Source organism: Anguilla anguilla, chromosome 11 (genome assembly GCF_013347855.1).
Source record: "Anguilla anguilla isolate fAngAng1 chromosome 11, fAngAng1.pri, whole genome shotgun sequence".
Taxonomy (NCBI): domain Eukaryota; kingdom Metazoa; phylum Chordata; class Actinopteri; order Anguilliformes; family Anguillidae; genus Anguilla; species Anguilla anguilla.
The window spans coordinates 39366930-39380479 of NC_049211.1; the positions used below are offsets into that span (position 1 = coordinate 39366930).

A 13550-nucleotide genomic window follows, 5' to 3' on the forward strand; every position below is an offset into this window, starting at 1 on the left:
GGCCGTCCAAGATTGACAGCATTCTAGTTGTTACAAGTTCTAGAGAGAGAAGAGTTTAACCTTGTGAACAGATGTTCGCGCGCTGTACACATTGGTTTTGTGCAATGTTCTCCGAGAAAAGGCAGCAGCGGAGGGCACTGGGGAACACTGTGGCAGGAATGGATGTAGTTTGTTGCCCCCTGGTGGCTATTATGCCACAGTGGCAATTTACAGCTGCTGTTGCAGCGACACAAGATGACGTCAATCAGCAGACTACCTGTACAGAATCTTGAGCCTCACCAGATTCTCACCTTCGTATTCCTAAATATGAAAGTTGTGCCTCCCAAGCATTTAAGCCCAGAAGAATTACCACATGAGCATGATCAAAGAAATAAACGCTGAAATGGTTATGTTGTACTGTGAATAACACATCACCGGGCCGGAACTTGTAGCCAACTGGAATACCATGTAGGATACTTTCCTTTACGCTCTTTGCTATAGGCCTACTCAAGTCTCCAAAATGTCCTGTGTGCATACTACCATCTGTCCTGGTAAACAGTTAATTCTTCTAACCTGGTTAGCAGGCCTGTGTTAGTATCATTTTCGAACATAGTCCTCGATAATTCTAGACACGGGCGGGACCGATCTGTTCCCACGTGTACTGTGTAGGACATGGTAATAGGTTATGTTAAGTTTAATAGCCAGTAGATGGCTCTGCACACCTGGATATGCTAATTGCTTGTGCTAACGTGTTGTGGAGAAAATACAATCACGTTCTTTGTGAAGCGTATATTTTTTTTAATGAGATACGTGTTTGGGTTAACTTTTAATTTATGAGTAGTAAACAAAGATTTGTTTGGGTTAACTTTTAATTTATGAGTAGTATCGTGGGTAAATTTTATCTGACTTGTTGTCAGAATGAATTTTAAAACGGTTTTCAGAATACCGGTAAGTAGCCTGAACTCCTTGTCCTAAACCACATGCACAGAACCCAATAATCCACATATTCTGTGCCCATCAGTCCATATTTCCTGCAATGTGGTAGGCTATGTATTGAACTGAACCAGATCAGGTCATTGCAAGGGTTGTGCATTCAGATTGCTTCTCCATATAAGTTCCACACGCTGTTCCTTCCTGTTTCTGATTTGGTATTTAGCTTGAGCTGAAAGTATCTTGCACTGCATTTCACTGTAAATTGCACAGAGGTTTACAAGGTGCACAGTTAATCTTCTTTCCATTTGTATGTTCCCGTGCTGCACATCTTTGGTTTCTTTGGAATGGAGGAATCAATGATCCATCGACTGAGCGTTATCGATATCATATCAAAATTCGAAGGTGGAAGGTGGGTATTTTTACATTAATTTTATTTTTGCAAACCGAGAGAAGGTTGCGTGAAATATAGGCTGCGATGCAGCGCCTGATTTTCTTACAAAAGCATACGAATAACGAATATACCGTTTCCTTTTTATTTTATTTTATTTTTTTTTACGTAAATTGCGTAGTTATCTGAGAATCATTTTAGTTGCACATTAAATGACAGAAGAGCGCATTCGTATCAGGTGTGTAGGAACTACATTGCAGCCATGCTAATTCAAATGTAGCTTACTCTAAGAACTATACATGCTCAGTTTGTCATGGGTTAATCAATTGAATTAGATAAAAGAAATTCCGCACACGCGTGAATGGGGTTTTTATTACAGTTTAGTGCAATTTTACTTCTAATCTTATAAGAACTATTTTCTTTACCTGTCCGCGGGTGCAAATTAAAGGGAGCAAACATAACGGTCTTTAATGGTGGAGCACATTCATTCTCTGGGGAGTTTTGTCTTCATGCAAAAACTTCTGCTTTTGAAACTACCAACGCCTGCTCAGTTGTTAAGTAGACTTGACGCTTGTCTAGCTTCTTGTTTACTGATCTGAAAGATTACTTTATATTTTTAGAACCAGGCTAGCTACCTTCCTACTGCTCAGCAGAAAGATGAACTAAAAGTCCTCTACTAAGAAGGAAACCAATGAAGCACCCTTTGTATACTTTTACAGTCGGTACACACAAGCTACATGAGTTTGTTCCCTAGATAATGGAGGAAGTAAAACTTTATTTTAGGGAATGGATAATATTGTTATGAATTAGTTTCTATAATGTAATTTTGTCTCCTTATGTCTCTGGGTCAGGGGTGCTTTGTTTTATTTTACTGGTATTGATCTGTGACTGCAGTTGTCCAACAAAAAGTGTTTTGGTATAGTTTGTGTGTATTTGTCTATATACACACACATACATACATATACACACATTGGACACGCATACATATATATATTGCGTGTCACCTTGGATGCCAGTGTGTGCCAAATCCATTGGGATTTAATTGGCCACTTTCTGTGCATTGACAGCATTAACAGTTTCTGGGTTTTAGTTAAAGTGCTTCATCAGTAAAAGTAGTTCTAATTTTGCTTGTGGCTTTGCAGATATGTTGAGTTTGGCACACCAGTGCACAGTTAGCTTTGCTCCCACGTATTACCGCACACCTAGTTTAGTTATTCAGTCTTCATCAATACCTCATACCTGCCCTTCTTTCCTAGAGCTTTTCCAAGTCCTATTAGCACTTTGTTTGATACTGACTCTAATGACTGGTCTGGATTAAGTGTTTATCAGCACAGTTTATTATTCCCTCCTCATGCTTCTGCTGATTATTGAACTTACTGTTTGCACTCTTTCTGGCTTTATGCCAGTGCTATAGGCGGCAGTGTAGTATAATGGCTAAGGAGTTGGTCTTGTAACCTAAAGGTCGCAGGTTCGATTCCCCGGTAGTTCTCTGCTGTTGTACCCCTGAGCAAGGTACTTAACCTGCATTGCTCCAGTATATATCCAGCTGTATAATTGGATACAATGTAAGTCGCTCTGGATAAGAGCGTCTGCAACGTAATGTAATGCTATGCTTGACCCTCTCTATAGTGCTGTTCTTATAAACCTATTGAATGCACTCTTTGTTTTGTAAGTTACTGTGGGTCTGATTTTCTTCTAAATGGATGTAATGTAATGATTCTTCACAGCAGTATAACAGGGTTGGTTGTGTTCTGTGTCATGAGATGCTCATATTGTGTATTTTCCCTTCTGTAGTTTAGAGGACAGTCAATGTGGGCAGAAGGTGCCGCTTCAAGAACAGGAACGGCCAGACGCTGTCAAGACCCCAGACGCAGAGTCGAAGAAATACAGAGAGCTGACTGACAATGGGCCAGTAGGGGGCGCTAGCTGCCAATGGAGAGGCCTGCAGTCCTTCAGGAAGCGGTCTTCCACCAAGAGGCTAATTCAGAGGATGGCTCCGCCCACTTTGCAGGAGGCACTCGTGGAGGAGGAAGAGGAGGAGGAAGAGCAGGAGAAGAAGGTATGAACTTTGCAATGCTGGGCTGTGGCTGAAATGGCACACTTCCCTACTGTTGAATATACTAAAATACACAGTAAACAATTGGCAGTATGTTTAGTAGACAGTACATATTTTGAGGAGACAATAGGAAAGAGGCTGTTTCGGACACTGCCCTGGTATCTGCTCAACAGCAGGGGGCAGCATTTTCTGCAACCCATGGGGCTTTAAGGCTATAATTGCATTTTATTTAAAATCAGATGCCAAATAAGTGGTACAAAGGATTATGTTTGGAGACCTTTAGTAAATGACACCATTTGACTTCTTGTGCTGTGCGAATGTGCACATTATGTGCAATGTGCTTGAATTGGATTAAATATTTGCTGGTATGCCTGCTTGCACATGGCGGTGGAGTGGGCTCTTGTGAAAGAGACTCTTTTCACTGCATGTGGGGCAGTATCACACAATGGAGATGGTCTGATGATGTCATCAGCTTTATCTGGATATGCGCTTGGCAAATAAAGCGGTCTCTCGCTGTGGCCCCGTCGAAGGTCGTGGTCTGCTGCGTTTGCATCAGGGAGGCTGAGCTCCTGATGCTTTCACTCTGACTACAGGTGAAAAACGACGAGAAGCTTTATAAGATTGCCAACGAGCTGCTGGAGACGGAGAAGGCCTACGTCAGTCGACTGCACCTTTTGGACCAGGTGGGCCTCGTTCAAAGGCCGGTGGAGCTGTTAGCCTGCCGACTGTCGCTGGTTTCTCTGTGGAGGAAGAAGCAGAACTGTGGCTACGCAGTTGTGCCATTTGCTCCGATATCTTTTCAGGCTAACACTTTCTTAAAGGTCAAGTGCTTTCGTTGATTGCTCAACTTGCTACGCTTTGTGAAGAAAGAAAGGAATTGCATTTACTTTGGCGTCCAAGCTGGGGGCAGATGAGTGGCTGTGCAGTGTAATGGTTTTGGAACTGGGCTTGTAAGGCCGTAGGTTTGATTACATTACATTCATTTGGCAGACGCTTTTATCCAAAGCGACGTACAATAAGTGCATACCGAAGGTCACTGGAACAACTACAAACACAGGTCCGATAAGGTACTCATTTTGTGACAGTTATTCATAGCCATGAACAGATTAAGTCCAGTTCACACAGTAAACATTACTCTCTGACCTAACCTATGCTAAGTCAAACTAGGAGGCATTACAATTACACGACAATTACAAGATAATTACACAATGTACAGTATAAGTGCTGGATGGAGGTGCATGTAACATGAAAGTGGCACGGGAGGTACATGTGTAGCATGAAAGAGGGGAGTCTAAGTGATTGAAATGATCCTAGATTGGGACTGCCCCGACTGCAGCGGCAGATGGGGAGTGACGGGCGATCCCCACATGGGGTGCTGCTCTTTCACCCTCGAGCACGGTCTTTAACCTGAATTCCTTCAGTGAAAGTCCAGCTGTATTAACGGATCGTTTGTAAAAGAATGCAGACTGGTTAAATAACTCTGGACAAGGCTGTCTGCTGAATGGCTAAAATGTAATGTAACGTGAATAACTGATTCCAAGCCTCAGTCTGTGAGGACCAATGGAGTGTTGGTCCCCTAGCCCAGGGGTTTTCAGCATTTTCTCATCTGTGGAAACCCCCCCCCCCAAGGCTCAGAGGCATGTAGGGGACCCTCATCATAAGTTGAGAAGAGTTGTATTTAAAAAAATATTTTTTCAAACCTATGTATAGTCATTGGGTTTCATATCTCACCACGGTACCTTGAGGGACCCCCAGGGGACCCCCTGTTGAAACCCCAGGGCCTCGCCTGGACGCACAGCGCTGAGCCTGGCCTCGGGTTCCCGCCCCACAGGTCTTCTTCACCGAGCTCCTGCAGGAGGCGCGCTCCTCGGGCTCCTTCCCCGAGGACGTGGTGCGGCAGATCTTCTCCAACATCTCCTCCATCCATCAGTTCCACAGCCACTTCCTGCTGCCCGAGCTGCGGAGGCGCATGGATGAGTGGTGAGGCCCAGAGACGAGGGGGGGGGGGCGGGGGGGGGGGGGGGGGGTTTCCTGTGGGAGTCTGTATGGTCCTGTGGGAATGTGTAGGGTCCTGTGGGACTGTGTAGGGTCCTGTGGGATTCTGTAGGGTCCTGTGGGACTGTGTAGGGTCCTGTGGGATTCTGTAGGGTCCTGTGGGATTATGTAGGGTCCCGTGGGAGTCTGTAGTGTATGGAACCTTGAAACTGACCTCACGTAATTTACAAAATCATTAGCTAGAATGATTTTTTTCCCCATGTCACTTTCCAAACGATACACCTCCCTTTCAGCAACCTTGCTATCTTTGGCTTGTTATATGAAGTGTTTAGGTTTGTTCTGACCCTTTTCTGTATCAAACATTGACTTTTCCATATTGCACTCTTTAGCATGGAGTTTGAGTCATGCCGCTTTGTTTAGTCTTGATATGAACTTTCTATTAGTGGAAAGTGTAACTGGTTTCCATTTAATGCTTGATTGTTTTTGCTTCACTGATGCAGAGTTTGATAAGCTGTAATGGCTTAGGCTACTTGCAGTATCACCACTGTTCAGTTTACCAGTAAGTTCTTAATGAAGAGGTTTAAATCACTGGTTTATGTGTGTGGATATGAGGAAGTGCCCTAATGAGCGGCTGTTCCCCATGTCTCCTGCAGGGGGCAGAACCCTCGCATTGGAGATGTGCTGCAGAAGGTGGCTCCTTTCTTGAAGATGTATGGCCAGTATGTCAAGGCCTTTGACCGCGCCACTGAACTCATCAACACCTGGATGGAGAAGAGCCCTCGCTTTGAGGAGCTGGTGCTGGACATCCAGGTAAGGTCTGTCCCGGGAGATAAGATCTGGCCCACAGAGGGTGAGGGTGCTGTGAATCTGGTGAACTGTTCTCTCTTTAAAGTCCATGTTGGATAAACTGTGTGAATGATGTGTACGCTGGATTGATAAACTGTGAATGATATGATTGTGAAGATAGAGGAGAAACATGCAGCAGTAGCTGCTGTGTGTAAGATGTGTTTGGGCTGTGTTAGGTGTGTGTAGACTGTAGGCTGTGTGTAGATTGTGTGCAAGCTGTGTGTAGGCTGTGTGAGATGTATGTAGGCTGTGTAAGGTGTGTGTAGACTGTATGTAGGCTGTGTTAGGTGTGTATAGACTGTAGGTTGTGTGTAAGATGTGTGTAGGCTGTGTAAGGTGTGTATGGACTGTAGGCTGTGTGTAGGTTGTGTGTAAGATGTGTGTAGGCTGTGTAAGGTGTGTGTAGGCTGTATGTAGGCTGTGTAAGGTGTGTGTAGGCTGTATGTAGGCTGTGTAAGATGTGTATAGACTGAAGGCTGTATGTAGGTTGTGTGTAAGATGTGTGCAGGCTGTGTAAGATGTGCGTAGGCTGTGTAAGGTGTGTGTGGACTGTAGGGTGTGTGTAAGATGTGTGTAAAATGTGTGTGAGCTGCATTGTGAAATGGGCTTTGCTCTGTAGAAGAGGGAGGAGAGCGGGAATCTGACATTGCAGCACCACATGCTGGAGCCAGTGCAGCGGATCCCACGCTATGAAATGCTGCTCAAAGACTACCTGAAAAAACTTCCGGAAGATTCCCCAGACCGAGAGGGTGCAGAGAGTACGTAAAACTGGCCAGTTCTTTATCACAGAATACTAATGAGCGACAGCACCCCAGATTTTCTAATCTAATATTTCTCTCTCTCTTTGATGGGTTACTTTTAGAATCTTTGGCGATCATCTTTGAAGCCGCAAAGCACTCCAACGCGGCCATTGCAGACATGGTAACAAGGAGATTCATCCCATTCAGTTTTCACTGCGTAGTATGGTTGTGCACCTGATTCTGTTTCTTCTCCTAATTGGTTTTAAGGCAGCTCTGCAGTCTGATTGGTCCATATAAATTCTGTGCAAGTCAGCTCGAGATGTTTCGCTTACATGTGACAGGTACTGAAAGTCACACTGGGCTCAGAGAGCGCTTGTACAGTCAATACACAAGTACCAGTTCTCCATTTTGGTTTGTCTGGTCTAATTTTGCTTCGGTCTTGTGCAGCTTATCGTCTTATTTCATAATATGGAAAAATCAACTGGCAGCCATTCTGTGTTTTTGGTGATGCTTTGAGATGCTTGTAGGTGAGTGTGCTTAGAAAAGTGCTAATGTTTAAATGAAAATAGCCATTAGTTACTGAAAGTCAAGCTTCCGTCACAGTTCACAGTGAAGAGGAAGCAAGCTGAAATGCACAGATGCGTGCTTTTTGTATTATTAGCATCTGGGGAAGCTGCAAAGTTTGTATCGAAAGCTTTCAAACTATGAGTCGCACAAAGAGCTGGTGGCCTGTACTTCACACAAAAAAAACCCTGTGTGCGTGCGTGTGTGCGTGCGTGTGTGTGGGTGTAGGGGTGTGCATGTACGTATGTTTGTCTGTGTGTGTGTGAGTGTGTGTGTATTTGTGTTTGTGTGTGTGCGTGTGCGCACCCATGTGTGTGCGCGTGTGTTCATCCTGTGCTCCTCTGTGTTAGGAGCGACTGGAGAAGCTCTGGGAGGTGTACTCCATGCTGGGGCTGGAGGAGGAGATGGTGGACCCCTCCAACCGGCTCCTGAGGGAGGGGCCGATGGTCAAGATCTCCTTCCGCCACAACACCCGCAAAGACAGCCACCTCTTCCTGGTGAGGCCTTCCTTCAGCTCCCGTGCTGTGACCACTGGAGGACCACTGTCCTCACAAGCACTGCGGCACTCCAGCCCTCACTGTCCTCACAAACACTGCCCACTCCAGTCCTCACTGTCCTCACAAACACTGCGGCACTCCAGCCCTCACTGTCCTCACAAACACTGCGCCACTCCAGCCCTCACTGTCCTCACAAACACTGCGCCACTCCAATATATCTGACACGTGTAGTTAGAGCGTTGTGAGACGGTGTGGTCTTGGGCTCTTCTCTGGTTGCATCGTACCCATCTAAGGTTCCTTATGAATTCACATTTAAATTTCAATTAAAACTTTCCACATCAGAGTTATGTTACAACTCTCTGTCAGTGTTGATAGCTATCCGGTATAATTTCTTTTAGCAAAACGGGACAGGATTGAGCTGTAGTAAAAGATGTAGTTTCTGCCTGACTATAGAAAAAGATGTAGTTTCCTGTTGACTGCAGTAAAGCATGTTACTGCCTGACTGTAGTAAAAGCTGTAGTTTCCTGCTGACTGCAGTAAAGCATGTTACTGCCTGACTGTAGTAAAAGATGTAGTTTCCTGCTGTCTGCAGTAAAGCATGTTTCAGCCTGACTAGTAAAAGATGTAGTTTCCTGCTGACTGCAGTCAATCATGTTTCCTCCTGACTGTAGTAAAAGCTGTAGTTTCCTGCTGACTGCAGTAAAACATGTTTCCTCCTGACTGTAGTAAAAGATGTAGTTTCCTGTTGACTGCAGTAAAGCATGTTTTCTCCTGTGTGTTTCCTGCAGTTCAGCAACATGCTACTCTACTGTGTGCCCAGATTCAGCCTGACAGGAGCAAAGTTCCTCATCAAACACCGCCTGGACATTGATGGCATGCAGGTGAGTGGACTCTCTGCAGCCTACCCCCCTACACCCCTATCCAGTGAGCTTACCCCCTATACGCCTACCCCCCTACCCCCTACCCCCCTATTCAGAGAGCCTACCCTCCTACATCCCTACCCCCCTATCCAGTGAGCCTACCCCCTATACGCCTACCCCCCTATTCAGAGAGCCTACCCCCCTACACCCCTATCCCCCTACACTGCAGACATGTAGCAGATGTACTGCCCATGTGCTAAATGGTAAATGGACTGCATTTACCATTTAGCAATTAGGGGTTAGGTGTCTTGCTCAGGGACACTTCAACACGCCCAGGGCGGGGTATCGAACCGGCAACCCTCTGACTGCCAGAACCGCTCTTACCTCCTGAGCTATGTCGTCCCCTGCGTGTGTTTGTACCCGTGTGCTGAGTGTGTATGTACCCGTGTGCTGCGTGTGTATGTACCGTGTGCTGCGTGTGTTTGTACCCGTGTGCTGCGTGTGTATGTACCCGTGTGCTGCGTGTGTATGTACCCGTGTGCTGCGTGTGTATGTACCCGTGTGCTGCGTGTGTATGTACCCGTGTGCTGCGTGTGTATGTACCCGTGTGCTGCGTGTGTATGTACCGTGTGCTGCCATGTTGCTCTGATCCTGCACACGCGTGTTCCGTGTGCTCTGACCCCGCACACGCGTGTTCCGTGTGCTCTGCAGGTGAAGGAGCTGAACGCTGCTGTGATTCCGAACTGTTTCCTCCTTTCCGGGACGACCCGCACCCTGGAGTTTGAGGCCAGGTGGGCGTTGGGGGGTTGGGGTGGGGTTGGGGTGGGGTTGGTGAGGGGAGGGCAGATTTATGGAATGATTACCACCGAGGACTTCTGGGAAATCAACAGGAAAATTCTAGTCTCTAGTGCACATTTCGGATGTCTTGTTTTGTTACTGTTTGGAGTTTTTCTGCTAAATCCTGTCCAGCAAACTGGTTTCATAATTGTTTCAGTTTGTTCATCAGTCGTAAGCAAAATGTTTGGATCTATGGGCATTAGGCGTACTGCAGCATTATTAGATCTGCCGCCACACCCGTTTTAACCAGCATGGCGAGTGACCGCTGGGCTAGCTCGTGTCTCTGCGGAACTCCTGATTGGACGACTCTCCTGTTTCCTTAGGTCTCAGGCTGACATGGAGGCCTGGATCAAGGTAACGCCATCCGTGCCGCTGATGACCTCATCTGTCCTTTATGAATGCCGTCCTGCATGTGCAACCTGGGATACGCACTGTACAGCACATGCACCTGTCTTTTCATGTTTCATATCTCGTCACGGTGTCTTGAAAGTGTCCGGCTGTGTTGTGTCTCGGTTGCAGGCTTGTGAGGATGCCATTGAGCAGAACGAGAAGAATTCTGAGAGCTTCAAGAGCGCCACCAACAACCAGAACCAGGAACTGCAGCCGGTCACTGTGAGTGACTTCTAATGCAGATGCACAAGAAAGTAGAAAAAGTGCTTTTAGCAGATATTTACTGCTGGCAGTATCTAGTGATCCATCTAGGTCACATGATGCTGCCGGTGGCCTTGAATATACTGATGTGCTCTTTCAGTTGTTTGTGGACACTGACACTGTGTGTATGTGTATGTGCGTGTTTGTGTGTGTGTGTGTGTTTCCATGTGTGCACGTGTGCATGTGCGTGTTTGCACGTGTGCATGTTTGTGCATGTGTGTGTATTTGTGCACGCGTGCATGTGCGTGTATTTGTGCACACGTGCATGTTTGTGCATGTATTTGTGCACGCGTGCATGTTTGTGCATGTGCGCGTATTTGTGCACGCGTGCACAGGTGCTGGAGAGCCAGGAGCTGGGGATGCGCGCCCCCCAGTGGATCCGGGACAGCCTGGTGTCCATGTGCATGCGCTGCGGGGACACCTTCAACGCCCTGATCCGCCGGAGACACCACTGCCGCGCCTGTGGACACGTGAGTGCCAACGCCCCGCCGGGCAGCGCCAGCCTCTGTGCCATCATTACATACACCCGGGCGTGCTCTGCCAACTCACCTGAGGAACAAAGAGCGCGTGGGTTCATTTCGGACTGGTTTCTCTCCATTGATTCGCATCGCATTAACCCTTGGGTGTGCATTCTCCCACTTTAATGTATCGGCTCTGAGTACAGAAGCGTCGTACCCATAATTCCCTCTGTTTCTCCAATGTGCAGGTGGTGTGCTGGAAGTGCTCTGACTTTAAAGCCGCGCTGCAGTACGACGACAACAAGGTTAACCGCGTGTGCCGAGCATGCTACAGCATCCTGGCAGGGCAGACGGACAGACAGGGGAAGGAGGAGAGAAAGAGGGGGATACTGGAGGTATGGTGTGAGAGAGGAGAAGAGGGGGTACTGGAGGTTTGAGGGTAAAATTAGGTAAACGTGTACATTTGCACACCTGCTTTTGAGTATGCATGCTTGTATGACCCACGTGTCTCGGGTGCTTCTGTATGGTGCCTGCGGTACCTGTATGAGCGTATTGCTGTGGTACCTGTGTGAGCGTACTTCTGTGGTACCTGTGTGAGCGTACTTCTGTGGTACCTGTGTGAGCGTATTTCTGTGTACCTGTGTGAGCGTACTTCTGTGGTACCTGTATGAGCGTATTTCTGTGTACCTGTGTGAGCATACTTCTGTGGTACCTGTGTGAGCGTATTTCTGCGGTACCTGTGTAAACGTGTCTCTGCGGTACCTGTGTAGATCTGTGCGCATGCTCTGTTCTTTACAGCTTAATATATGGCTGCTCTGTCATCTCCTTCCCCCCAACCCACCCCAAGTAGTGGTTATCAGGATACAATAAACTCAGTTTTTACCATTGAAATGTTTGTGACAATAACGGGGGGTGGACTGCTGTGTGGGTCATCCTGTTAAGGCGCTGTTCTGGTACATGGATGGGCCACATGGTCTGATTGAATCTGTACCATGGCAATGCCAGCTGTGGCATGGAGCCACTTTTGGGAACACGAAAGTCATACTCCAGGGCTGTCCAACCCTGTTCCTGGAGATCTGCCGTCCTGTTGGTTTTCATTTCAACCCTAATTTGCCACACCTGACTGCCAATTAGCAGCTCAACGAGATCGCTAGCTGTTGAGTGAGGTGTGCTTTGTTTGGGTTGGAGTGAAATCCTACAGGACAGTAGATGTCCTGGAACAGGGCTGGGCCGCCCGGTCATACAGCTGGCTGTAGCACAACTAGTCGAGTGCTGTAGTCGAGTTTTGCACACCCCGTCTGTGACAGAAGATGGAGGCTGAGGCTCTGTTCACACTCTCAGGCGTTCTTTCTCAGCGGGTCAGAGAGAGGCTGGAGTCTTCTCCGGTGTTCACTTCCTGTCTCTTCTCAGAAAGAGGCTGGCGAGGTGTCGGAGAGGAGCCTGATGTGCAGTTTCCTGACCCTGGTGGACCGGCAGAGCAGAACCCGTGGCTGGTTTGTCATCGCCAGAGACGAGCCGCTCATACTGTACATGTATGCTGCTCCTCAGGTAGGGCCTCATCCTGTGCGTTACACAGCTCCACAGGCAGGGGGAGCTGTTTTTCCTCACAAGCTGTTTGTAATCTGTGTACCCACTCTAGTGCAGAAATGTCAAATCATCTAATTAAGAAGACAGGTGGGGCAGCAGGCAGGAGTCACACAATAAGGACGCTTTTCTCATGCTCTCTGTTGACCTCATGTCTGAATGTGGAGCTGACACTAGTGTTTACCTGTGTTTAACATTTTTAAGGATGTGGAAAACCTTACTGAAAATGCAAGCTTGTTTTGATTCCAGGATGTAAAGGCTCAAATCACCATCCCCTTGCTGGGTTATCAAGTGAAGCCGCACTCCTTAGGGGACAACAAGTGCGCCTTTCAACTCAGCCAATCAAAGCAGGTCTTCACATTCCTGGCCGAATCAGAGGAGCTCCGAGACCGTTGGGCTGAGGTCATCAATCGGGTGGCCAATGGGGAGGAGCCGGGTCTGTAGGTCTACTGATACTCTTTTCACTGCTGAAACAAATGTCTTGCCAATTACTACTGTCAACATGACTAACTCAATGGTGTAATTGTGTGTACCTTTTGCACAACTTCCAATCTTGTTGTAAAGTTGTTTTTTTAAAAATCATTATTGTATATAAATAATTTTGAAAATAAAGATTTAGTACCACAAGACTTTTTTGAGAGTTTTTCTTGATGTTTGCTTTCAAAATGTGAAATTCTGCTCAAAATGTTTGCTCAAAATGGGAAATTCTATTTTTATGCCATTACATTTCAGAGTTTTTTTTTTTTTTTTTAGCCCTATAGTTTTGTTTCCCAAAAGACTGGTGACAGACTTTTTTGGTCACGTTCACGTCGTGAATATGTCCGAATGAGGAAGTGGTCAAAAGAAATATGGCGGGAAGGAGAGAGTGGGAAGAGAAGGGCACTCAAAGCTTCTAAAAATATAATCGTAAAACGGAGGGCCGTTTTTACCGTATCGATACATCATCAGAAAATTTTGAAACAAACCGCATATCTACAGTAAAAAGCGCTTCATAACATTTGAAACTGTGCTTGCCGTGCTCACGTCATCAGGTAAGGTTTTTTCTTGTAGACTAGCCTACTCTTTCTGGAAAGACGTTTATCTGTATACGGTTAGAACTATATGCAAACCGTTATATGGTCTATAATACAGCGAATTATAATGAGGCATGCGCCGGATCAGA

General features: G+C 46.6%; 1 protein-coding gene across 1 annotated transcript; it reads left to right on the plus strand.

Moving 5' to 3' along the window:
• The first annotated feature begins 707 nt into the window (after window positions 1–707).
• LOC118207229 (FYVE, RhoGEF and PH domain-containing protein 2-like) lies at window positions 708–13019 on the plus strand. The gene is made up of 17 exons (XM_035380591.1): window positions 708–927; window positions 1263–1321; window positions 3095–3359; window positions 3950–4039; window positions 5188–5336; window positions 6005–6161; window positions 6817–6955; window positions 7060–7118; window positions 7852–7998; window positions 8787–8879; window positions 9570–9649; window positions 10019–10049; window positions 10215–10307; window positions 10682–10816; window positions 11053–11199; window positions 12215–12352; window positions 12638–13019. Exons 1-17 carry the CDS (start codon window positions 898–900, stop codon window positions 12830–12832), a joined length of 2007 nt encoding a protein of 668 aa, XP_035236482.1. The 5' UTR covers window positions 708–897; the 3' UTR covers window positions 12833–13019.
• The last annotated feature ends 531 nt before the right edge of the window (window positions 13020–13550 follow it).